Source organism: Neodiprion fabricii, chromosome 1, assembly GCF_021155785.1.
Source record: "Neodiprion fabricii isolate iyNeoFabr1 chromosome 1, iyNeoFabr1.1, whole genome shotgun sequence".
In the NCBI taxonomy this organism is placed as follows: Eukaryota; Metazoa; Arthropoda; class Insecta; order Hymenoptera; family Diprionidae; genus Neodiprion; species Neodiprion fabricii.
Window position 1 is genome coordinate 33,378,961 of NC_060239.1, and position 27,382 is coordinate 33,406,342.

A 27,382-nucleotide genomic window follows, 5' to 3' on the forward strand; every position below is an offset into this window, starting at 1 on the left:
AGGTTTAACGGCTGTCACTCGACCTGTGATATATATATATATATATATATATATGCCGAGGATCGCGAAATAATGAAGTTGCCGTCCGTCGTTGTCTTATATTGTTCCGAAGGGCGGCTGTTTTCAAAAAGAGGAACGAAGAATTAGTAAACAACAAGCCCGGAATTGAATTGACGTTTCGATCAAATATTTAAACATTGAATTCTCTTTTAAAGTTTTGTTAATTGAAGTTTTAAGTTTTGCCTTTTTAATAAACGATGGTTAAAAGTGCGTTAAACACGCCAAACACGTAATTCGAGAGTGTCATCTGGTCTTTCCCTGACACATATATATACACACCCCCAATCGGCGTAGGAAGTGCGAATAAAACAAATGAACTAACCGTGGAGGAAATGACGATTTATTGTTAACACCGATCCAACGTCCAATCCATACCTCCGTATAATACAGTAGTTCAAAGTACCGCGTGACCGCTGATTTAGGTTTTAGATTTATAGTATTTCGATGCAAATTCATCTTCAAGGGTTTTCAGGGTCTCTGGATGGAAATAGCAGACAAGAGGGAGAAAAAAAAATTCATCTCATTTACATAAAAATTTGTTTTCTACGGATATTGGAATCGGTAGACCATAGCTGAGGCGAACAACATAAAAAAAAAAAAAAAAAAGAACAAGAAAGGAGACTGAAGACTGGCACACTGAATAATAAAAACCATCAAGACGTAGACAAAAGAATTAAGTTTCAGAGAAGGGTCAGTATGGAAATCATAAGAAACAAGTTAAATAAGACGCAATATTCTGTTGAATAATTTGAACGCGAAGTGGGTAACCGGTGACCATTGGAAAAATCAATTTTCAGAAATTTACGTTGAAATTTAAGCTCTATTCAGGCCGACTGTACAGAAATATATATATATATACACACACACACACACACACATACATATATATATATACAACGGTTTGATCCGCAGCATACTGCAGTCGGCGTCGATAATAGCATTGGTTTTATTTTAAACAGGAAGTGTAAATCAGATTGATAGTCGTTAAAGTAGTTTAATGTAAAAAATAAGGTTTGGATTTCGTAAAAGACACCGTATAGGTATATCCTAATTATTCATGCCAGCAGTGGTATACACACATTTATACGTTGTAGGTACATGTAGGTGATATACGCGTAAATTCATTTAAAACGTTCGTGTTTATACCCCGAACTTATATTCGGACGGAAATGGCATGTGCCAGCTGCAAAGTTCACCTGGTTGTCAGTCTGCGATGCCGCCATACATCGAGAAACGTCCGCACGCATACGCCCAGCGTAAGCTGAACGTACATACGTTCCGATCCCCTACACATTGACACGCGGGATATTGAAGTGAGACACAGTCACCTGGCTCTCTTTTTTCAACTGTCACTTCTGCCCTCCCCGATCCGTGCCGGTGGTTCAAAGCCCGAAATTTCACGGGGGAAACAATAAAATGAACAAACGAAGGACGAGAAGTTAAAAATATCCAAAAACTGAATGAGATTTGTTCCAGAAAGAGATTTTTCACGTTCGTTACGATAGTCGAAATACCGCGGTCTGTTTACGTACGCATGGCAGCAATCATTGGCGCTAATTCAACTAACAAGCTACAAGGTGAATTTCTGCATGTAATACCTACGGATGTACGTATCATTGTAGAGAGAGAGAGAATAAGTTGTTGAGCACGCGTAGAAACTGCAGCTGCGTCAATACGTCGAAGGCTAGCCGGTAATAAACGGTAATTTACAGAGTAAATGAAAAAAAAAAAAAAAAAAAACAGTTGAATTAAAAATAAAAACGCGGGAGACGGCGGCAAAGAAGAAACAGAATTAAAAAAATTATTAACATACTGTATAAATCGCAATTCCTGCCGGTGCACAGCGCGCTGCGTTGCTGTCGTCAGCTACGGGAATAGAAGAGGAGGATCTTAATATTGAATTTAAAGGAATTTTGTTGAAACGAAGCGCAAGTGCGCTACATGGGCTTAAAATAATCACCTAGCCTGCGACGAGCGGAGGGTTCTGCTCATGCTGCGCCATGCGATGCCACCCCTGATGCTTCACCACCACGGAAAGTATAACACTGTACGAATATATGTATAGGCATTAGTCTATTTCCGTACTATAATTCTCCCCGGCTATTTATTTATCCCGTGCATATGTAAATGGGTTCCAAGTACTTTGCACACCGCTAATGCAGCCGATGCAACGATTATAAGACGCGCGTCTTTACTCCATCTATAATCCTGCAATCAAGGGGAAAGGAAGGAAGGGAGGAAAAGGAAAAAAATAAAATAACCACCTGACTGCGTCGATTTGCTGCCAATCTGTGCCAGTTAGCGATAAAAATGACAAATTTGCTGTCAGATATAAAGCGAGATCTACGAGATTGAGCGCATATCTAATTTTCTCCATGGTGCGGCCGATCAAAATAATGAATGATATCGTATCAAAGCAGCATCGTTAGTCCGCGATATCGTAAATATAATAATATGATAAAGTAATATAAATTTAAATGAAAACAACCTCACAAAGCTGATTTATATTGTGCGCCGCGTAGTCTCACATCAGAGCTGTTGTGAAGAGTGCAGACCATACGATATTGCGAAAGCATGAAAAGCTTTTTTATCCCCCTGCTCGTCGTCGAAGTAGGTACCTTACATACATATTTTTCCTCGAGCTGATCTCGGTAAGCACACGAGATACACTTGTAGCTACACGTATGTGCGAACCGACGATCGACAGAGAACTGTTAAACGATTCAGCATGCGATAATGTTATTACGATCTATGTGGAAACGAATGATTCATAATGTTGCTACGATATCAACTGCGGTAGTGATCGTAGACATAATTTGAACGGTAAACACACGACTGCAGTAAAAAGAAGGTGTATGTACATGATATATGATATATATGATATACGTATATACACAGATCAAGTATACACGACTTTCCTTCTCAAACTTAATTTATAATTGGTAATTAACGCGTGCCCTAGCTGCAGTTGTGGAACCGTATTAGTTCAACCATCTCGACACGTGCCGTAGAACTTACGGCAGCTTTCGATCAACATCTCAAGGTGAAGTAGCTTCGCGTGTATAACGGTGTCGTTATGCACTTATATGCATGATAATAAAAAAGTTCGAAACACCTTATAATTTACTTATACACGTTCTGGTCTACTAATCTTATAAACCGGGTGACATAGCTTGAAAAATATTCAATCCACCGCTTGCGATTATACAATGAAGAAAGAGAGTCGAAACACGGACAAGGAATTTTTCGACCGCGATAAACGTGGTAGGAATTTTTTTCACCTCGGTCGTCTTTCTCTCTAGGTCAACTGATCGTAAAAGAAACTCGACATACATCCCCTGTCCGAGCGATTGACACACGCTCATCGGTTATTTTTTCTTCTTTTCACCCCGTATAAGATACAAGACGAAAATCCATCACGAGACCAATTAGCGTCAGAGAGGGCCGATATCGGCCGCCGCTGCTCGCGGAGAAGATTTGACTATTTGAGTATTCCAGGGACGCTGTGACAACGAAAAAATTCAATTCAACGCAATTCTCTTCTCTCGGTACAAGACGGCGTTCGTGCGCAACGAATACGAAACTACGTTAAAGGTTGAGAACACCGTTCGAAGTTAGCGCACGTACCCTGGCTGCATACACGCGAGGAGGCGGAGGCGGAGACGGAGGCATAAAGTAGACGGTGTTTTTCGTTCTTTTGCTGCTCCTTACTTTTTCAGACCCCCATACCCTTGGTACCTACCACCGGTGGTCGCGGCAATGGTTGCCGAATGAAACATTCACCATCGGGAACAGGTACCCAATATTGTATACCTAGGCACGAGACTCTCTTTCCTCCCGCAGCGAATATCGGAGGAAGGAACAGAGTCGTTGTAATGACACCTTATCGCCGATCTTGGTTCTACCGATAAAGCATTAGAGGCGGTTAGCTCCTCGAGATTCAACGGATCTAACAGGTATGTACCTCGAGTTTTACCGAGCGTCCGGATAAGCCTGAGTAGGTATACAGAGAACTCGGTCCTAAACTCGCAATGGGATTGTTAGTGTCCGGTGGAAGGCGGCCGGAGTGCTACATGGTCCAGCGGCAAAGTACGAGAGGAGAGGAGAGGAGAGGAGAGCAGAGGAGAGGAGAGGAGAGGAGCGGAGACGAGATGAGATGAAACGAGACGAGACGAGATGAGATGAGAGGTCGTAAAGGGGCAGTATATTTTTTACGTTTTTTTACAACGACCATCAACTCACCTGCATGATAAGTTTGGGCAGAGTGTGCGTGGCACTCGGCTGCTCCGATGTTGGCCTCTGCTGTTGTTGGCCAGAATCTGATCTAAGATCTTGCCTCCACCTTAGTACCCCCATCATATCCAAGCTCCTAATGTTTACCGGTTTATTCGATACTGAAACGCCGCTGCGTTCTGTCCCCCGATCGAAGGCACGGGGTAATAAAACTTGAACGACGATAATAAAACGTACGAGCGATATGATTAGGAGAGAAAATGCATTGGTGTAAAATTGCAGTCATTTGTTAAGTCGTTGCGGCACTTGATACTCGTAATGATCGTTACGCGTGTTTAACTTACGCATTTCCTCACATGCGGTACACACGTTAAAACGTCAACGATTACAGTGACAATGACAACGAAAACGATGACGGGATCACGAGGCGTTAAACACTTTTTCGCAACGAACGAAGAAAATCGGTACTGACGAAGCGAGATTTTAGGATTATTATCCGCGTTGCGGAACAACACTGAGCCACGTGAAACTGCGGCAGCGTCAACGGTTTACTAGTGTTCATTTTTAAATTTGACGAGTGCCGAGTTTTACATGTTTCTAAAACAGGAGTATGAGGTCAGAGTAGAAAGTATTCTCCTCCCGTATGTACTCGTTCACGGTTTACGGTATACTCCGCGTGTACGTCAAACGCTCGAGAACCGCGCAGACAAACCAACCGCGGCAGAACGGAGCGCAACCGCCAACTGGCCTCTGCTGGTAATACATCCGACAAGCGTGAAAAGCAAACGTTAACCGAACTGCGTGCGCAGCTCTCGGCGCACTTCCACCGTGGCTTTCGACCAATCGGAGATCGCCGGCCTTCGGATACTCGGTAAGCTTTATGCGCTCTGCTGGAAAAGCTGCAGTCGCGTCGCCTTTGGGTTAGCCAGGATTACGGTCACTTGACATTAGCATGGCATGTCCTGGGAAAAAAAAATTTCTTGTACGAAATATGAGGTAGAATTTATCATCGATCCTCAAAGTGTGATGTAATTGAAAATATCACGAGGCAATGTACAGTTCGTCATAAGTGAAAGGATCCTCGGTGTCACAGAATATCGTACATGCTCCTGCAATCAATTTGCACTTAGAGTACAAATTGCCGAGTAGAAGTGCATGTTTCTCAGGCAACCTTTGCCAGGAACCATGTTTCACCTTTCTTCTTTCCTGACTAATTTTGGCCAACGTGTTAGCGTCTCGATATGACTGCGCTGGGTGTCAAGTAATTCACAGGTGCGCGCCTGTTTGCTCTTCGCATTATACCTCTACGTGTAGAAAGTAATTTGGAAAGGTGCATGTATGTCTATAAGATTGTCAGATGGAAGATAGTAAGTTGTACGTATAACCGTACGTCACTGTATAACTTACACACTACCGAATGAAAATGTCCGAACGTGATTTGACACAAATGATCTTGACTCAGGTAACTGAAACTTTATCTTTTCATGCATGGCAAGAATTTTCAACCATTTCGACAAGACTGTATAATATTAAACTTATTTCATCTGTTAGAGTATACATGTTTGCTTAGTTCGAAAAAACGAAAAACAGTTAATAACCAAATAATAGTCTTTCTCTGGAAAGAGATTGAAGTGAGAACAGTGCTGCAGCACCTCTGACTATTTGTAAATATAAACTTTTTCTCAACGCGTGAAAGACCATTCCTAGACAAACCCTTTCAAAGCGTTTGTTCAGAATGACCAAAACGTTTATAACTATCAAATGATCAGGTGGCTAGCTTCTGTCAACAGAAGAAAAAAGTGACTTTCAAATTTTGATAAAGTCACTGATTTCTGTAGAAAACTGATGTATTTTTTTACCTGCAGTTTGTAAACTTTTTTCGGCTATACGTACAGTCTATACGATGCTCGTGCACGAAGCATTGAAAATTATTGTCAGTGGCGGACGTTCATACGTTCAACTGAATTCGTTAAGGACTGTAATTGGTTGTGGCGAGAAACGAAATGAAGACCAAGCCGAGGGAAAAGGGAACAGAGAGCCGAGAGGAAGTTTCTGAAAACCGGACAACGAAGAGAGCGCGGGGCCAGGACAAGACTGCTCGACTGCAAGCGGATGTCATTTCGTGGTCGACTTGTTTTCTTGTCTCGTGAAGCACGCCGATGGCCCCCTCTTTCCATTCTTTTGTGTGTCCTGGGACGTTATTTTTATTTTCATCAACTTCATCCGTTGATAGAGACAGAGAGAGAGAGAGAGAGAGAGAGAGAGAGAGCGACAGAGGGGGAGGGAGAAAAAAAGAGAGATGTGAACCACGTCAAGTGAAAAAGAACCGACTCGGGTGAACGGTCGGAGAATGCATGTTACAAACGACACAAAGATCGTACCTACCCGTAAAAATCGATTTTTTTCAATGATTCTATAACCAACGCGAAAGGATTCCATTTGCAGGACGAATTGAAGAATTGGGTTAACTAATTGACGCTCCGAACTCCTTTCCGCAGGACATCTCGAGTAGACGAGGGCAGCTCTTTGCATTCGGAATTCAATTTAAAAAATTTCTTTACGTATAAAACCGGGGCGTTCGAATCTAATTAGAAAGTTTTTCAAAAGACAAATTCTACATTGCTCTCGATTCACTTTACGTATACGCTTCACTTTCGTTTGCGTATCTCTGACATTTGAAAATTCTATGTTATAACTTCAACGTTTTTTTCCCCTCTATTACGTTATTTAACTTACGATTACATTTATACTGATAAGTTACGAGATATTATTACGGAATAGATATTTGTATCCAAGGAGCAGTTCAACATTTACGGTAAACATGCATAATTAATCACTCTCACTTATATACTCCCCAAACTTGTTTAGTTTCGATGATATATATATATATATATATATATATATATATATATATAACGCAGCAGAAATATATTTAACGTAAATCTGAGGATTCATACTTTCATAATTAGGAAATTTCTGCTCAACGTCAGTGGCAAAAACAATCATAACAAAATAGATAAACAATAGCGCATAATTTTAATTAGGTACTAAAACTTCATATACAAGTTCTACAAGACCTACGCCCTTATACATATACGTGCAAAATTGTTCATAATGAAAGCATGGATGTTAGCCTCGGAAGCGCGAGAACTTGAGCCGTTTATTAGTTTCAACTTCAGAAGCAATTATTTTCGCGAAAGAACTTTACGACGCATTGTACTATTGTACATATATATATAGAAGGGGATCGAACAAAAGACAAGACGGAACAACAAGAGAAAATGGAACGCTGCTCGTGTTTTACCGAAAGTAAAAATGAAAACAGTACCGGATGCCTAACAAAAAGTCAACATAGAAAGAAAATGAGAGGAGGAAAAAAAAACAAAAAAAAAGGAACAAATAATTTCACCCGCAATCGCCATATCGTTCCGTACCTACATCCTGTCATCGAAATCTGGGATCTTCACGGTTACTGCATACCGCCCCGTACGCGCGTATAATGTAGGTCCGCATTCATCACACATACACGCAAGAAATCTGTAAAATCTTTCCGAGTATTTAGCTGAAGCCCCAGCATGACGGTTAGTGTACCTCGCCTCGGTGGCTGGAGCGAAACTTCCGGTGTACCTGTCTGCCGACCGGAAGAGGACTCGCTCTCCCCACATCCCGCAGGACGTTGCGTCTCGCCTCCTTGCATGCGTGCTGCGCATATCGTGCCATATCGTCGTCGTCGTGTTCGTCATCCTTCAACCACCGTCGAGCATAACGAAGGCGTGTCGGTATCGACGCAAGTATGCACCATCGTCGTACAATGGTGATGCCGATTCGCAACAGCTGCACGCCCATTTTTTCTTGGATCCAACGCAATGATCGCATTTTCAAGTCAAGGAGAGAAGTCGGTCTGCAGTTCGCGAAGAAAGAAACCGCAGTTCGCATTCGGCCTTGAGTCGAAATTTTTCCCATTCATACATGAATTATACCTGCGCTAAACCGCGGCGTACAATGAGTTTCGCCAATTACGTGTGTGCGGATGGAGAATTGCGTAGTATATGGCACGCACCGATTTTAAATTGCATACGTCGTCTGAAAGACCTCTCTATCAGCAGCAGCAGCAGCAGCAACGGCTGAGCAGCTGTCGCTGCTTTTTTGATGATGGATATTAGGTGCGACTGACTGATCTGTGCGTTGCCAATCTTTTCGATTTATACTCCAACGATCCGTGCATCAAATGCTATGTACGCGATTCTTTTAGCACCCTGAGGATACGTATGCATTACAATATAATAAACTTACGGAAAAATCGTGATTGCACGTATCGCATGCATCGTAGAATGAGTTCAACGATCACGTTGCCCATTATGCCGTTCAGGAGGGGCAAACAACCGCAATTGCGCAATCATCTTTTGTTATTCTGTTTTTTTTCTTTTTTGAATTCGCAGCTTCATTTTCAATTTCTGCGAGCCTTTCATACAGGTATTTCAATTGCTATTTTACAACAAGTTTACAGTGGAATTTTAAAAACAAAACAACTCGCGGCAGTGGTAGTCAGAATAATCCTAATGCTATGGAAATTGTTCTTTTCCGGGAATTAAAAAGATCTTGGCTCGTTGGATTTTACTTCGCATCCTCGTTTCCGTCTTAACTGCAACCCACTCGTTTTGTTAACTCGTGTTACCGGTACTGTAAGTCCTCTCTATTTGCATTACAGCGGGAACTTGCAGCTAGATTATTTCAACTCGTAGACAATGTACTAGTCAAGTCAGTTTGCACGAACTCCAGGACCTGATCTTACAAAGATAAATTACAATCTTGTGGTTGCTCAGCGGCATCTTTGGGACGATTTCCAGGCTAAATCGGCACAATGGCCTGAAATCAATAGCGAAATAAACGTAAGTAGATTTGAAGTGAGGCAGGCCATTAGCCTCCGATTCCGGGTGGTACGTTTACCGACCGAGGATTTACTCTGACCATGCGTATTGCGTTGAGTTACCGACCGATGAGCTGACGTAGTCGCTTGGTTTCTTGCCGAGGACAGTAATCTGCACTACCGACAACTAATAAGATCTACGTTTACCGACTGATAAAAAATTTACTTTTGTTTATCGCCTATTGGCAAACTACAAAGCAAGTGAGAACGAGGAGATATACAAGTTTCCAAGGGGTAAGACAAATTTCTGATGTAACGCACGTTTGACGAATAGAGAAAAGAACCTGGGCACTTAAAACACATGTGTTAAAAATGAAGTTAAAAGTATGGAGGTTATATGGCCAAAAAACGAACGAGACTAAAAAAATCCATTAACAGCAGTTGGGTTGAGAAATACAGGATACATACGCAACATATTAAAGGCGCAACACGAGGAAGGGCTCGACAAACGTCTAGACGCGATGTGCAAAAACATTAGAGTGCAATGTGATAGAAGATCTCGACGGTTGGGAAGTTTTTTTTTCACCCGAAGTCATCATGCGAACGGTGTAAGAGAGAAATCCCGTGATTTTGTATCGCATTCTTCGGCGGAAACTGATTCGGCAAGGAATTATATCGAAAATCGGAGGACCGTCGACTGGACCGAATTCAACTAACCCCGCAGTATTCCGATAAAAAGGAAAAGAGTCACTCGATGGGTTTAATATAAAATTTTGACCCGCGATGAATGGGTTTTTGTGTAGGACAGAAATGCGGAGAATACGGTACATGGAGGATAATCCGGATTGAGTTCCTCTCTCTTTGTTACAGCATTTTCGAGACGAGAGTATCGGATCCGCGCGTGGAAGGGGCGAAGCGATCCAGGAGCAGTCTTTCGTTTTTATCAGTTTTTAATAACGGATCTCGTTGTCCTACGATTCACCGGACCGAAGCACTCAGTTCTACGCGCGATATCCTCTCCGGCTCTTACACGAGCCAGAATACCAACCGTGATCTCAAGTGCAGAGCACTTGAAACCACTGCAGGCAAGAGGGAGAGTAGAAAGGGATCAACCTCAGGCATCGGACTGTCGCAGCAGTCCTTCGGCTAATCCCGAATTTTTTTTACGTCCCCTTTCTTTCACCGAGTATGAAAGAATGGCGAGAAACGACCGTAGCCAAGTGTCTTATCGGGCCTCCTTGGGTCACGGTCGTCTGCGGATTTGGAAACGGAATGGAAATCGAAGTAGCAAGAGCTCCGGCCTGCTGTTTGAGCACCCTTGGAGAGACACACGTGGGCATAATGCGCGAGTTTTGTTACGTACGTACAGAAGTTTGCCAGGGCCGAGGTAGGCGGTCGAATACTTTGCTCTTTGACACATTTATACATTAGTTGTGTGTAATTCTTATAACGAGGTACTTCTGTGTTGCATGGCAAATGTCAAGGTTGAGAGGACGGGTGTTAAGATTGAAATTATACTGGAATTCCTTCCGTCAAAGAAAGTACTGTGTATAGAGAAAGTGAGAGAGTGACTTAGGACTTGAGGTCATTAATTATACACCAATGGAAAATACTTAGTCTGTACAACCAAACGAGAAAATAACAGTGTTTTCGCATAAACAGTAAGTCTTGAAGTTGTAAGTTCTAATCGTGAAAAATATATGCATCGTGAAAGAAGTGAAAATATTTTAACTCGCTATGTATATCACCTGTACAGAAATCTTTAGTTTAATCTCATTAGGATAAAACTGACCGTGATTACATTCTTAGTTTTACCAACGCTCAATTTGATCTGTGCAAGAAGTGAAAGCGTAAAATAAATCGAAGTCGGTTTAGATTTTTCCTCGCTCAAACAGAAGCCGTGAGCGAAAGCGCGTAATCTTGTGGGTTCAATACATTATGTCACACATCGAACCACGGTATAATAGGGTGATAAATAATTCCTCGAAATTCACGAACGACGCGCGTCGTAGAAGCAGTCGGATTTGCGGTTCGGTCCGTGTCATCAGAATCAGGCGTGTATGTCACTATCTGACCCAAGGGAATAGTTGGGTTAGCACTATGCTGGGTTAATGTTTGAATGTTGATATCCGTTCCGTACGTGGTCATAATTGAAGAGGATGTACGTCGTCCGAGTTCGCGAAGCATGGCAAGACGGTTGCGAGCCGCAGTCCTTTTAACCGTCATAAATCTCACCTCCGCAGCAGCGCTTGGAGTTGCAGGAATCAAGACCGGCTTTAGAGTGATTGAACAGTTCAAACGAGGAAGTTTAGGGTTGGGCACGCCTCGCAATTGTAGCACGAAGGATGGCCAGGATTAAAGTCGACGTCGTGAGACGCGCCCAAGGCGTTGTTGCATCGTAGCGAGCAGTAGAATATAATTGCAGATTTCATTAGAAGATTAGGATCAGTTTACGCAGCGGGATCGTCGAGCCAGCAGGCGGCCTTGACTTAATTCGATTGTGTCGTTCCTAGGCGGCGAACTTCCTGCTCAATTATTATGCTAATCAATCAGATTCGAATCGTGAACAATTCCCAGCGTACACGATGCATTAACGGTGCGGTACCTACAGGGGACTGATACGAATTCGATACGTGTGGTGTTTTTTTTCTTTTTATTTTTTTTGCTGTTCCGTTTCCTTTTTTTCTGCATAGCGAGATCGGTTAGCGAATGACCGGCAAAATCATCCCCAACACGAGCAGCGTCGATCGTGGGTCTTCTTTTTTCTGTCACCCCGTAAATCCAATTGGAAACAAAGCGCAAGCTGTGTGGCTGCCTGTGCAGGGTATATATCTGTTATACCTTATAGCTATAATGCCTAGCCATACGCGTACAATGCAACGCCAATTGCGATTGATCCGAGTGACGGAGCAATTTTGTTCACTGTAGCTGGTTGTTTTATACCTTACACCTTGTAGCCCGACGCGACGCAACGCGACGCGACGTAACGTGCCTACTATAATAAGCCGCAGGCTCAAGGTGCATACGCACATACCTTTGTAGTCCTCGGCTAAATCACCGCGAGGGGGTATAAAAAGCGAAGCTAATCGGGTTCATTCATCTAAAGATCGTTAACGATGTTTCTCTGCCTGAGCGCGAGCGCGCGCGTTTGTTAAACGGTATAGGATACCTAGCAGTGTACCTAGGTGCGTTACAAGCTCTGTTATAAGCTGATCGCTGCGAGAATTACAGCAACAAGCAACGCTACACCCCGAGGGCAAACACCGGCTATTTGGGATACCGGTAATAATAATGAACGAATTTCGAGCTCTGTATTCTCTTATACTTTCAGTGTGTGGTTGACGATGAAACCCGAGCGTGTTATTACGAGTAGGACCTCGGCAATCGGAAAGATTACGATGTGAAACGCATGCGATGGTTGGATGGGAAATGAGCGAAGGTATTGCGCATAGCTTGCAACGTCGAGAACCAGCAGTGCGACAAAGGGGCGAGAAAAGTTCAATTAAGCAAATTTAAACACGCAGCGTTTCTTCTTCGTTACACCTAATACGGTACAGTGCGTATAAATTCAAATTAGAATTGTTCTTCCGAGAAACGAGAGGAAAATTGCCAATACCTGGATAGTGTATACCTACGGTACAAGGTCTAGGTACGAAGGGCACAGGGTGTAAGTCGGTAATAAGACACCCGCTGCACGAGTAGCGGAAAAACTTTGTCGAGGCGCCGCCCGAGCGTCGTACAGCGTGAACGCTCGTCTCACTCTATTAATTTAAACACTCACCTGAGAGAAGTATGTAGGCAAGGGACAGCGTTGATCATCAAGACGGGAACTCTGGCACCTCTCGAGAAGCTCGAACATATGGTCGGAATGCGTCGTTCCCTGAAAACATGAGAAAATCCGGTTTTAATTAACTTCTGTGACGATATTAATCGAATTGCTTTGAGGTATTTTTTTTTTTTTCTTCCTATAATGGTTGACATATTAGTTTTCCTTCGCTTCTGTCAACTGATGTATACGAAAGCTGGATTTATGATATGATTATACTCGCATGACGAACCGTTTGCGGTAAACGAAGTCTGAGATCATCTCGACATTTTTCTCCGTATATGTATAATGTTGCGCAGCGATTATAGCTACATTGTGGGATAGTTTGACGTATTTCGAGAAAAACCACGCACAACGGTTTATCTCATTTCCGGACGACTTTCGCTCGGCTATCTTGCCATTCTTTGTCTTCAGCCTCGTCTGCGTTATGTAATAGCGAATTGCATATGAAAACATCTGAAAATTACATAATTTTCCGATTCACGAATAACCCAAAATATTTCGCGTACATCCGAACGAAAAATACGTAAAGTGAACTCTTCGAAGTCTGCGGCCAGGATTGTAAATGTTGAAAAATTAGGTGTCACTGTGAAGTGTTTTCAACGATTTGTACCGAGATAATTTTTACAGCGAGTATCATTTAGGGAACACGGGTCTCTTGACTCGAATTTTTTGGTCTCTGAATTCGCAACTCTGCAGCGTGTACATGGAAACTTGTTATAGACACACATGTGCGCGCACATAATGGCTCGTTAAAGTTCTAATGAAAGCAGAGAAAAACGCTTCCGCCGCCTGAAAGCGTGCAAGCCAACAGCCGGCTGGATATGAACAGAGAGAGATAACTCCGTAATAAAGTTCAACCAGTTACTCTTCATTACCTTTACTTTATCCGGATTAACACGGCTGTTTTGCGTATCCTCCGTCCGTCTGGGCTCGGAGTTGCAGTAAACCGATTGGTCGAGCTGCTGCCGCCTGAAAAACAAGGAAAATGCAAATATTAAATAAGAGAATCTTGCGGCAGGTTCCGAAACTTTAAGCTATCTCACAATTGGCATCGTATGAGAGAAAAAAAAATCACATATGTTGTTGTTTAATATCGAGTCCCATTCTTTTAGTCTCGGTGACTGCAGGAAATTCATTACACTATCATTCCGAGGAAAATTGAAGCGTCAAACGCGCACCACTTCCCGCAGTACTTATCGTTAGTCACCGGGACGGTTGCGGTTGGAATCTGATCGTGAGCTTTGCGAGCTACGGTCGCAACTTCGATAAGCAATGTCAGAGATATAAAATACCTATCAATGATTATTTTACAGCTGATGATTTTACAGTTTCTCATGAGACGCAACGGCGGCGAGAATTATTCGAAAGAAACGCATCTGCCGAATGAATCGAAAGTGACTGCTGCAGCTGCCAATAAACCTCGCGCCCACTGAATCGTACATTAAATTTGACGCTTAGCCTGGGTGCGATCATCGTCGTCATCATGGTTGCATCTACGGTTTTTAATAAAGAGAATTAAGGCGCGTGCCGCGTTACGAAGCGCGGAAATTACACCCCTGTAATTTTAATCCCATATACCGCAGCACCGCCGCAATGAAAACAATGTTTTAATCAGCCCCATTGTAGGCGTTAGCCGCAGAGCGCGGCACGTGAGGCGCGTGAAGATTATACGCACACACACCTGCTCGAATAGGTCTAGTTGGCGTAACAAATTCCGCGTGTCATATAAGATAATTCTGTATAAATTATAATTACGCACGCGAGTCGCGGCGGAGAGAGGTAAAATTATCGCGCATCAGAGGTGTCACGTCGCTCTTTATAACCACGTCGTTACCGTTCACCTGAGGTAAAGAGTCGGTTAATTAACAATTACCCGCTCGTATAATGCACTCGGCCTCTTCCCGCGAACCTTATAAAACCCGGGCAGATGCAGAGCCGGTGGCACAAGGTTGCACATTGCGGCAGGTACGCGAAGAAGCTAAGAAATAAGTCAGCGTTAATGCGCGTGAATCGAATTTCCGTGACGTAAAATTTGCGACGCTCATTTTACTGCTATTGTTGTTGTTGTCTACAGCGACGATTGTGACTATTGTATCGACGTTAATCAGTAATCACTGGCAGCTGTACCAGCACTTATTGTTGATGTTGTCTTTGCACATAAAACAGATGACGAGTAATTACGCGAAATACATTGTCAACGACGTAATAGTTCGATGTTAGGGTAAAATGGGAAAACATTAAGTTGGAAGAAGTCAATTCTGTATTATATAGGTATACAAGCTCTGGAGATTGTCCATCTGCCTCGCCTCGTCTTACGCTCAGCTACGTGCGGCAGGTTATTGTCTTCCTTGATACAATACCGAGGAATTGGCGTTAATTAAGGTATATTGACAAAGTAATAAGCCGTCACGCGCGAAATTATCACCGAGGTCATCACCGTTACGTTAGGGGTAGAAATAACAAGGAGAAAGGCGCTTCAACGATCCCGAGAAATATAAAAGTGACAGGAAGGAAGAAAGGAGGTAAAGAAATAAAGGAAGGGAGAGACAAAAAGGGAGAAAAGCTAGGACAACTCGAATAAATATATAAAGGGAACGAACCGAGTCAGACGCGGGCAATGTGTGGAATGTATTTCTTGTGTATATTCACAAGCCGGTGAGAAACGCCATAACATTCATAAAGAGTCACGATAAACCATAACAAACCACAATGAAACGCTTCGTATTCTCATGGGGTTGAGTTTCACACCGCCGACGGTAGCTTCCGCGGACGAAAGACTAATTGAATAATTTAAAATTTAATAAACAATAAACGCGACTGTACCGCTTCTGTTCCATTCTACCGTATATCATACATACGCATGCTTATACATATATATTGAACGAAAGCCCGCGACGGTGAAACGCTAATTTCTGTTATTCGTCGGAATTTGTACCCTAGGTAATTGCGTACAATAATAATTACCGCAAAGTAATGACAGATTTTTTAACTTCCCGTTTCGCGATTTTCAAAGAAAACAGGAAGTTATTGTGATGACCCCGAAAGTAAAAAGTCGAGTTTTCACTAGATCTACACGTTTTTAAGTCTAGAGCATCACCTTCGATCATTTTCAGTTGGACGACCGTGTGTCTGTATGTATGTACGTACGTGATCAATTTTTTTATCCGACTTTATCTCGAGAACGAGTCTCCGGATTTCAAAGACTTTGATCTCAAGCGACGCAGCTTTTTTAAGCTTAGAACTGATTAGATTTTGGTTCTGATCGGTTCAGTACTTTTTCAATTATTCGAATAACAAAATTCCAACAAATCAAATAAAAATGATATCTTGAGGATGGATGAATGGATTTGAATGAAAATTGGTACCGTTTTTTTGGGTCGCTAATCACGAATCCAGGGTCAGATTTGCAAAATTTAAATTTAGCGTATGCAAAAAGCTGAATAAAAAAAACTAAAAACATTTAGATTCAGATGAAAATTGGTACTCGTTGATTTGTTGGGTGGCTGATCACGAATCTGAAGTCGGATTGCGAAATCCAAAATGGCCATCCAATATGGTGGAAACAAATCAAAAAATATTCCGATTTTGGCTTCAAAATCGTTAACCACGAATCTGAATTTATAGTTCAAAATTGGAATTTGATATTATTATTTTTTTTTCTGTATGAACTTGGAACCTGCAGTGCAAGAACGGGAAGTTCGAGGGTTTACTTACAGCCAGTTTAAAGCAGCTTCCTTCTCTTCCCTTTCTTCACATTCACCGGATATATACCGAAGTTCTTTGGGCTAATTTTGCGTGAACACCGATAATCCCATTAATATCCAAAGTAAATTTCGAACTCGTAAGTTTCATCGATTTATTGCTGAAACCGTGTCTCATCGCGTGATCAGAATTCAGAGTAAAACTCAGAGCAAGACCCAATAATCAAGCATTCTGATGAATCTTCGTACCGTCCTCTACGCTCGTAGAAAGAATGACACGCCGTATACAACCGTGCAAGAGAAAGCTAATCGTAGCAAAAGTTTACACCTGGACGATCAGACGCAGAGGTTGTATTTAATTATGTTTATATTGGCCTTTGCCACCGTCGCGTAAGTTGCACAAGATGGAAATGTGAAAAATTGAGGAAGGAAACTGGTCCGTGCAGGAGGAACGAACCAACCTCGGCAAGTCTGGTCTCTGAATTTGAATAAAATATTAATTTAGTATAAACCATACGCGTCAGAAGTACAACGCTGTTTGTGTTTTATAGTCTCGGCAAGTCGACGGGTGGGTATTTGATTGGCAGATGTCGTCCTAGGGCAGGGATGAGGAAGACCCCCTTTATTTCTATGAATATGTTAATTCGGTCATTCGGATGTCATTCGTTTGAACGTTGATGGATCGTGTTGCCTATCCTTGCCTCTAGTCACCGCTGCCGTTTCTTTTTTTCATCATTCTTTTCCCGTATTTATTTATTTTTTTCCCCACCTCTTTCCTCTTCCTGCATCTTGTTACGGTACTGTGCGACCACGCGACCACGCCTCTGCGGGTATTGTGTGAATCGGTGATGGATTCGCGCTCGTCGATCATCGCGCCACCTAAAAAATGCGATTGAAGCAGGCGATAATTGCGCTATGTGTGCTCGGGCTAGTAGCACGCGCTGCGTTGCTTCGAAAAGAAGAGGAAAAAAAAAGGTTGAAGGTAACTGGATACAGAGCGGCGAAACTTTCACACGGAAGAACCTCGTACTAACAATAAATAATTAATAAACAACCAATCAACTCTGCGAGTGAAATTTCCGCACGTGCCGGCGTGTAATATTTAAATGAACAACGTGTACATGTACGAAATTCATTGGCGTTCCATTTTGATGAACAAACATATTTTCTTTATTTTATTTTCATTCGTTTATTTAATTCTCTTCCATACGCATAAGCTTGTCTGCTCGCAACCCGACTGACCGGATCTGCGGGCTAACGTAATTTCCTGTTCCAGTGTCATAATTATTTTTATTTTCAATTTTATTTTCCTTGTGTACTCTGATACAGCATTGTTGTGTAAGTGTTCATTTTTAACCATCGCACGGTTCAAGATAACGAAGAAGAACGACTTGATTGTTTCACCTCCGTGTGTACGTGCTACTGAACTTGATAATTAATGACAACGTTAAAACAATTGTCTTCTAATCCTTTACACAAACTTTAGTAGTTACCGAGTCAGCTGATATCAGCTTGTTCTGAATAAGAATATATATATATAGTATATATAAGATTTTAGTATTAATATTAAGATGAATGAAACGACTTTGTTGAGTAGAGTTTAAAAATATTCAATTCAGAGTTTCTTAATTTTTCCTTTTTTTTCAAGTTTTAATAACATGTTAGTCAAAAAAATAATTACGTCGCCACTCTATAACGGAGTTAAGCAGATGCCGTACGTTGCTTGAATGGGCAAATATCGAGTCACAAACATTGAGAGGTTCATTGTTCGTCAAAAGTGGCAGATTTAAAAATTGACTAACAAAAATAAAACAATAATAATGTGATAATTTTCTAAAACACCCCCTGTTACAATACGTACAGGCATATAACACAGCGACACAATTACAATTACAATTACACAGGCACAGCTGAAACCGGTAGTGAAAAATGTCTAGTTGAAGTTACGAGTACCTTGTTCTCCCGCATCGCGACATATGTGACATCGCAGATTCTTATATACACAATGCACGTACTACCTAACATAGAGTACCTAAAAGCAACACAGCACACGGTCCTGTATTAACGTGCCATTAATTCTTCTACCTTCCGAGGGCACCTCTACTACCCACGTATAAATCGAGAGTCAAAAAGTACCCTCCCAACCAAAATCAAAAAGAAAGAAAAAAAGAAACCAAAGTAAAACAATATAAACAAAAACGTCACACAAAAGCGTTGCGTAATTTCAAGCGACGCTGCTACTCTCGAAGGGTCCAAATGACAATATAGCCGTCGCACCGACGGACGATGCTGGGACAATTTAGATGGCTACACCGTGTGTGTAGTCCACATACGTGCATATATATATATATATATATATATACCAAGCGTACGTCAAAGCTCAACTGAGCAGTGCATATGTTACGTGTCGCGAGTTGGGAAGAGGGAGGGTGGGAGGGAAGGAGGGGGTGAGATGTTGGTTTATAGCTCACCCACAGGCATACGGTGAAACCTCCTCCCTTCACATTGGGCTCACGTGTCGTTCCTCTGTGTGTACAAATATTTTCACTACCGTCTGTGTACGCCCACAAAATTACACGTGAAGCAAAATTTTCGAGCCAAGTATATTACAGGTTTACGTACGCGTACGATAGCCTCGATGTTTCAATTTTTTTTTCCTCTTCTCTTTTTCAATTCTTTTTAATTCGCGACCAATAATTATTTTCACCGGTGCACGGTACTGAAAATGCGATTGAACGAAAATAACGTTCTTCATACCGTGGCCGCGAGAATACATTATATGTTTAATCAGAGATTTTCGTAATTCAAAGATACAGTTGAAGAAAAAACGTTTTACAAGATAAAATAAGCACCTTAAAAGTCTGATGTAATTATCCCCAAAGCGAGAAGCTGGCATTTCACGTTTATTATACACTGCTTCTGTTTCGCCATCGACTCTTAGACGAAGTACAATCTTTCGTAGGATTATCTCAAGTGACTCAGGTCTTTCCGTCATCGAAAGCTGATTTCGTAACGAGAAAAGACGGTCCTGTCATCAGAGTTATTTTTACACAAAAAGATCGAATCATAGGACAACCGTCTAACGGGTGTAAAAAATACTCGACTTGAATTTTCCCGTACACTACGTATTACACTTTTTCCACATATCGCGGAAATTTTTCAAAGGATAACATTTTTTTACCATCGCGAACGATACTGTACCGTAAAAAAAGGGGGCTTGCTGCCTGAACATATGCGAGGTTTATACACAAGCATACCTACGCAAGCTTGTATATCTGTAAGTGCGAGCGTATCCTCCTCGGCGGGTCTAAAAATTTGCATAAGACCATATTTCATTCCTCATTACTATTATTACGAGTATTTTGGCATTGTGCACTCGGGGCGATGCGTATCTGGGTAAACGGAGACCGACGCTACACGGTGTCGTATTGACATTTGCATCGTGACAAAAAGTACCCACATTCACGCCTTTTGCACCGCTCGTACGGCACACGCTGCAGCTATATACGGAGAACGAATAATCGTCGCCCTCCCTTTTTTTTTAACCACCCGGTTTTACGTTGTATCCTTCGTACCCATATCCATTCTCGTTTCCTACTCACCGTCATACGGCCAACTTTTTTCTTCCCGTACTTCCGAAAACCACTCGACCTTAATATACCTGCGCATTGTCGAACACAAGCGCTTATCCACGTATGTGTACGTACGTTGTAAGCTACACTGTGTACACACACTCGAATCGCCATTAAGCCGAGATGAATTATCATTTGTGAAGGAGATGATAAATATGACGTCGCGTGTATAAGGAATAGAAAGTGGCTAATCGGTATGTTATTTGCGGATTAGTCAGGTATTCCCGTTTTACGTCGCAGTTCTCACTATTACACGATATAAGCCTAGATTATATTAATCATAAGCGTCTCGCTGTTGGACAGAGATTTTTATATTTATGAGCTCCCAATTATTTTCAATGCTCGAAGTGATTAATCATCGAGCGATCAAGAATATATGCCAGGTTGTATTAATTATAAACTTTATTATACGGGTTATATCGTACGCGCTTAGCGCGAATAGTATAATTTCGAAAAGAGAATTGGTGAGAATGTTAATTTATGTGCTGCATAGAACGCGAGAGCTTTTAGGAGTAAGTAAAGTTCCAACGGTTTTACTTCTGTGAAAAAAAAGAAACCCTTATATGGACACGATCCGTGCGCATAATTATATCGTTAAATTCTATCCAACATGTATAATTTTATCTCAAACTGACTCACTCGAGAGCAGATGACACGGTGCGTGCCACGTGTAGATAAGTGGCTTAACCTCTAGGTGAGCCCCCCCTCGCGGTGGTTAGAAGAGCGTCAAATATGTTAATTTTCTGCCCTTTAAATCAAACGGGAATATGTACAAAAAAGAAATAAATAAAGTACGTGGGGCAAACAGTCAGACAAGCAGGCGAAAGCAGTCGCCGCAACGAGTTGTCGATGACTCGTGCCGAGCACATGACGCTGTTAGGGTTTCATTTAATTAGCGGACAAGCCCCTAGCGACGCGTTTGATTTCCACGATAAGTCGGCGCACAGGGGTAAATAAATAAAATTCCATTATACGGAGGAATGTTTCCACATGAAGAGAAATTTCCGTTTTATAGAAGGAAAAGGATGAAATGAAACCCCCCGCAAACCTGATATACCCAATATTCAACGGCAATGCACATATGTTATTTTGTTAACATGCACGAGCGGATTATCCACCCAGTGTAATAAATTGCAAAACAAAAAGATGATTCCGATTATTATTCCCGCAGTTCACTTCTTCGCAATGAATTCGAGTTTAAAATTTTCCAACTTGATTCCTTTTCTCTCTCTCTCTCTCTCCAATATCCTGTAATAAGCGACGTGCTGGCACGTTGACCCGATCGAACGATTCGGGACAATCGTAACGCGGTCATTGGAATCACGCAGCGGATGCCTCGACAAAGCAACGAGTCACACCGTCCCCTTTGACATATAAACGGGGAAAGGCGGCAACCCCCGACCGATATGCCAAAAATTCCGAGCCAACTCGTCCGCGCACACAGAGAGTCGTAGGTTCTGATTACCGTTCAACCGAGCGAAGAATCGGCGATTGTGAGGGTCGTTCTCGCCGCTTTGGATTACGGAATCGTTTACCTCCCGATTCTTCCCAACCGCGTGTGCAACTCGGCGTGTGCAGTGCTCGGCGTACCGTACGTGTATACAAATCGACCAGGTGGGCGTGTAACTCCCGGTTTATCGCAATGCAAACCACGCCAAATCCGACTAATACCCGTAATTTGACCGTTCATTGTGCCCCCGAATGCCGAATGCAGAGGAACGGCGATCAATGGCGACGAGGAAAAAAGCAGGGATCACGATGTCGGGGGGTAATTGCGCCAATTGCTCGCGTAATGTGCACTGCAGGGATTTTGGCACATGTTATAGGTATGATATGGTATGCGTACAAACGTAAGTCGATGATTTTCTACACCCCTGCAGTACATGTGTATATATATATATATATATAAAACACAGGTAGGCGAGCTCGCCGAGTGGTTGTGGGGTGTGAAAAGTGGTGGTTGGTCACCGTCCCGACGGTATGCGGAGCACAAAGAACGTGTATGTACTTCACTCGAGCTCCGGAGGCGTTCCGAATATTACATATTGTGCGAGGTCACAATGGAAGGTTGATAGTGTCGATGAAACGCGTGCAGACCGTCGACATCCACGTTTCCATCGTGTGCCGGAATCGTTTATACCTACGGTACGAGATGAATTGCACCAAGAGAAAATAAAAAAAAATTACGGGGATTTGTCGGCGGAGCGATCGCGTTGTAAACGCTGTACGTATGAGATGCGAGTAAGTACTAGGTACGAGGTTGATACGGTTGTTATTTTTTATAGATTTCGATCTAACGAGATTGCTATCGGTACAGAATATATACATCTATCTTACCCTCTTTTCCTTCTTTTCTCGAACCCGTACAATCGATAGCGTAAGTCTCCTATTCGTATAATTCGCCCTGATCTCGCCGCAGGGGAATGAAAGTCGTCTACGTTTAATAGATACGCTTAATGTTTGTAAATTGACTTGCATGCACATAAACATTCAACTCCAACAGCTGCTGCTGCTGTTGCTGCTTCTATGGAACAAGCCGCTCGAGTTGACCGAATTTCATTAAACTGACGTTCACGTAACGCAATCAGCAAATTCGTACAGGCAAGCTTCAGGATACCCGTTACTTTGTGGCATCTGTGCCTATTCAAAGGCGATTCATATAATATATAATCATTTCGTACCCCGTTTCGAGAATGTGCACAGTTATATCAGTTTGTAGATAAAAGTTCAGATACGAATTTAAATAACTGGCAATAAAAAGAAAAAAAACGTGGACAATATATTTTTTTTTTTGCGAAATTCAAAACTCATGCAAATTCACGGAGTGACAAAGTAGCCTGCAGCAGTTTGCTGATAAATTTGTACGATACGGAAACAAGCACACGGTAAGAAAGAGTTTAAACTTATGAATTATTGTTGCTGATCGTCGTAAGATATTTTATGCGTATAATTACTTTTGAGAAATATTGTAATTAATTTTACTAAAGAACACAATGATACAGCGCAGATTTTTACACAGCATCCTAGCAATCCGCGCGGCAACGCCGACTGTCTGCAATCTATTGTAATTTATAAAGTTTGCAAAGTGTAAAACGTTATACGTATACGTTTACAAATCGATTCGATTCAATCTGTCGCTGCAGATCTGATTCGATTCAAGTACACATCGTCAGCAGGCTCGACTGGCTGCTCTCTCATCGTAAACAGCTGACGCTCTCCTCGACCATTTATAAATTAGGTAACTAAAAGCTGAAGTCTAAAATTAACCAGATAACGATCCAGCACAGTAAGCAGATAATCGTTTCTCTAAATTCAATTCTCATCATCGGAATATATGACAATTTGCATATTTTTCGATAAAATTCAATGCTCGCAAAACACGTGATTGTAAATTTGGTCGATCTGTTGAGGTCTTCCGATAGAATTAGCCATTACGAATAAATTTGAAGATATATATATATATATATATATATGTATATGTATCAGACTGCACACGATTATTCCACATTTAAGGTAAACGTCGAGGATCGGGTTATAGCGCGTAGCTACTGTAATATTCTCGGAGATAAAGAAAGGCATAACCATTGCTCTTCGTTGGCTCCGATTAAGCGAAATGAAAACGAACAAGTGGGCGCAACTGGTCAATTGACCCAATGTCAGAGCGCCATGGAATGCCACCCCATACGCGTCCCCTTTCCCTCGGCCTAGGGTGGCCGGACGGTCTGTTGCTTCTGAGCCCGTGACCGTTTATCCGCCGACACGTCGTGAGTCAGAAAACAAAGATGCGACTTGGGTGACGAGATACTAAGCTTAATTGCTCGCTTCCTGCAGCCACCGAAGCTACGGAGATGGATTAATTTCTCACTCTCTATTTCCCTCCCTCTCTCTCTCATCCTCCGTGTTTCGTACGATCATGTGTAACACGATGCTCCGTACGTAGGTACATAAAGGAATTAAAATAAAAAAATCAATTTGGTGTTGCGTTTTGCATGTAATATGTAAAGATGCTGAAAACGCGAAAATTGCAAACCTCTTATTGCACCGAGGCTGTAGATGTTGCGTTTGTTCGTACATCGGAGAGAGAACCTATTGACTGCAGACACGTAAAAGGAAAAATATTTTCTGGTCAGGTATCTCGGCTCAGGTATAATTTACTGCATTTAAAGACATACGTGCAGCACTGATATATCTATTGTACGAATGTAGCTTGGAAAGTTACGCGACTGCGATAAAGTTACACGGATGAGAGATGAGTCAGGTAGATAGGTGAGGTGCATGTTCCTGTGTTAAGTGATTCAGTAGCTCGTTTCTAAGTCGCGGTATAACGTGTAATCTACAGAACACGTGGACGGAATTTCAGGATCTACCGGTAAAGAAACGCGCGACCTCGGAATGATTAAAACGTGACGACGATGACAAAATACGACAGTGTCGTATAAGTAAAGATCTCACTTTTACGGTTCAGAGAAGAAAGAAACGTTCTTTCCGAAGCGATTTTCAATAACTCGATAAGAAATCGTTTCGATAGAATTTTACACATATTACAATTCTTGGTCAAATTTCACTTCAATTGTAATCCGATGGACATTACTCGTTCAAAAACAATAAAACCTCTCCTCCTTTTCTCAAATTTTGATAACACTGTAACTATTATCCCACTTTTACACCTGAAAAAAATCAATCAATAATCGTTATCGGGTAACGAAAAGAAGCTTATTCGTGAATATAATATATACACGTAGAATCAGAGGCGTGGTACAAAGCATATCGATAAAAGAACGTAAGAATGAATACAGCCGAAATAAAGAGGTCGAGAGCCTGAAGCCTGATAAAATTTACTTCTACATTGTGGATATTTACCTCGATGTGGTGCATCAAGATTCTTTCATTGCGTACGTCGATCGATGACAAATTATAATCGGCACTGGGCCGAGATGCGGCATCAGAAGCTCTGGTCAAAGCTCGCATTACGCGCGATATAATTTATCCGGTGGTTTTTCACAGCGCGGAACAGCCGTGAATCTGTACATCGATATACGTACGTAGAATAGACGATAAACTTTCGATCCGATCTAGGATACAACGTCGCGATAGACGCACGCATCACCTAGCCTTGTTCGGTATGGGTGGTGTATTTACTATTTTTAGACCAGTAAGTTTCGAAAGGTTCGAAGACATCGGTGGTCTGGCTCGATCCGGTCTGCTCTCCAGGCTGTGGAACGGAACCGAAGACCAGATGTCGAAGCCTCTGCCTCCCGGCTAGCGCCACCCCCTGCAGTCGATCCTGTCGATACAGTTTCCGTTGGTCAGACGCCGAGACCCGTAGAAGATGGGCAACGAGATATCGACGCTGGCCAGTTGTTGTCTCCATTTTCTATTCTTCGTGGGCGTCTTTCCTGTTATTATACCTTCTTCTTGTTGCTTTCCATCCCTCGTAAGACGCACGGTATTAGTTTACGGTAGATAGAAGTACTTTACGGAGTTACGTATTCTTTTCTCCAACGGTATTACACATATTCAGATAAAACAGATACACGGTCAAGATTTTGTTCTTATATTTTATGTCGTTTCTTGCGGTTAGATCCAGAAATTCTGGTTAATAATTAAAGTGAATTTAGTCAATTTTCAACGTTAAAAACTTACAGCGCGGTCTGTCGATGCAGGTGTCTCAAATCAGTTTTTGATAAACGCGGTAAAAACTCGATTCTGACCGCAGGTATAGAGATAAAATGATTGAATCGATCGAACGAGATGTGATTAAATATATATATATATGTACAGTCGCAGTGCTGCTTGATGCTATATTTCAATCGAATTACGAATTGAATTTCTGTGATTTCATTACCGAAGCACCGTAATTTTATTTCTTATATAAATCGTTGCAGAGATAAGCTCGGAGGTTTATTTTATCGTTTCTCGTACATTCAGCAGCAATCACCGCATAACGTTCTGCGAATTAATTTCCGCGCTTATTCCGGATAAAGCTAAGAGAGAGAGAGAGAGAGAGAGAGAGAGAGAGGGAGACAGAGAGATAGAGAGAAGCGATGTGGATTTAATATAAAACCTTGCACTCCACTTCTATTCTCTTTTCATTCTAAGCACTCTGGAAAATCTGGAAGCTAACGATAAGCATAAAGCAGCTATATCGTAGTACTACACGTTTAATGTCACCGTCTGTTTACGCTGATGAGCAGACTGCATGTATACCGGGTTTCTTCCGGTTACGACAGGTAGTGTAATTCTGGAATAATCGTGATGCGAACAACGACGCGATAATCAGAACGCGGAAATGTGCGCGTGGCGGGAAAAGGTCAAATAGATTCATACCGAGGGGAGAACTAAAAAGATATGAAAAAAAAAGTGGAAGAGAGAAAAAATGACAGAAATAAGGATACAAGGAAAGATGCGGATAGAGACAGCGAGGACGGAAAAAGGGAAAGCTTTTAACGCCGAAAAAGGTTTTGGTAGAGCCATCGTGCAAGGAAACCCTTTCGCCTGCAGGCAGCGAGTGTTCGGATGAAAGGGTCCCCGTGCCGTAAAAGTTTCAGTTCAACCACGTTCTATATTTAATTTTCAAACTCAAAGGTACTTCTTTTTTGTTATCTATAGCCGTGCAGCCGAGAAGCAGATGCAGGAAAGTTTGGCGAGCAGGCACCGGAGGCATGAATGGATTTCGATAAGGCGTACACGGGATAATCTCAAAGCCAACCTGCGGCGAGTACAGTAAGTGCTGGTAAAAAATGGTTGGATGAAAAATCAACTCCTTGATAAATCGAGATGAAAGACAGAAAATCGCGTTGAATAATTGCAATTGCGTGGTTGAACCGATGCTGCGGTGTATGAAGAAGGTGCATTTGCGAAATAAACCGCGTAATATTATCCGACGAGCTCATCCGTGCATCTCAAGCAATCTATTTATACGGATAGTAAAGCAAACCTCTTCAGTTGACGCTGGGTTACGAGGGTAATTGCCGTGTAAACAAACTACAAACCGACTACTGTAAATCACGGAATTGGTTTCGAGGGTCCCGTCTAGTACTCCAGTGCACACAAAGCTGCG

The 27,382-nt window shown here is 42.1% G+C and overlaps 1 protein-coding gene across 6 annotated transcripts in view; it reads right to left on the reverse strand.

Moving 5' to 3' along the window:
* The window catches only part of LOC124187998 (rap1 GTPase-activating protein 1), a 140,018-nt gene that overhangs the window by 33,339 nt on the left and 79,297 nt on the right, over positions 1-27,382 (reverse strand). For 5 of the 6 annotated variants that reach the window (XM_046580235.1, XM_046580236.1, XM_046580239.1 and 2 more), the window contains exons 2-3: positions 13,865-13,958; positions 12,942-13,040 (exon numbers count right to left, since the gene is read on the reverse strand). In XM_046580235.1, the coding sequence (XP_046436191.1) occupies positions 12,942-13,040; positions 13,865-13,958 (193 nt within the window). Of the gene's footprint in view, positions 1-4,302; positions 5,027-12,941; positions 13,041-13,864; positions 13,959-27,382 lie in introns of those variants that run through there. The other variant, XM_046580240.1, reaches the window with a different exon arrangement.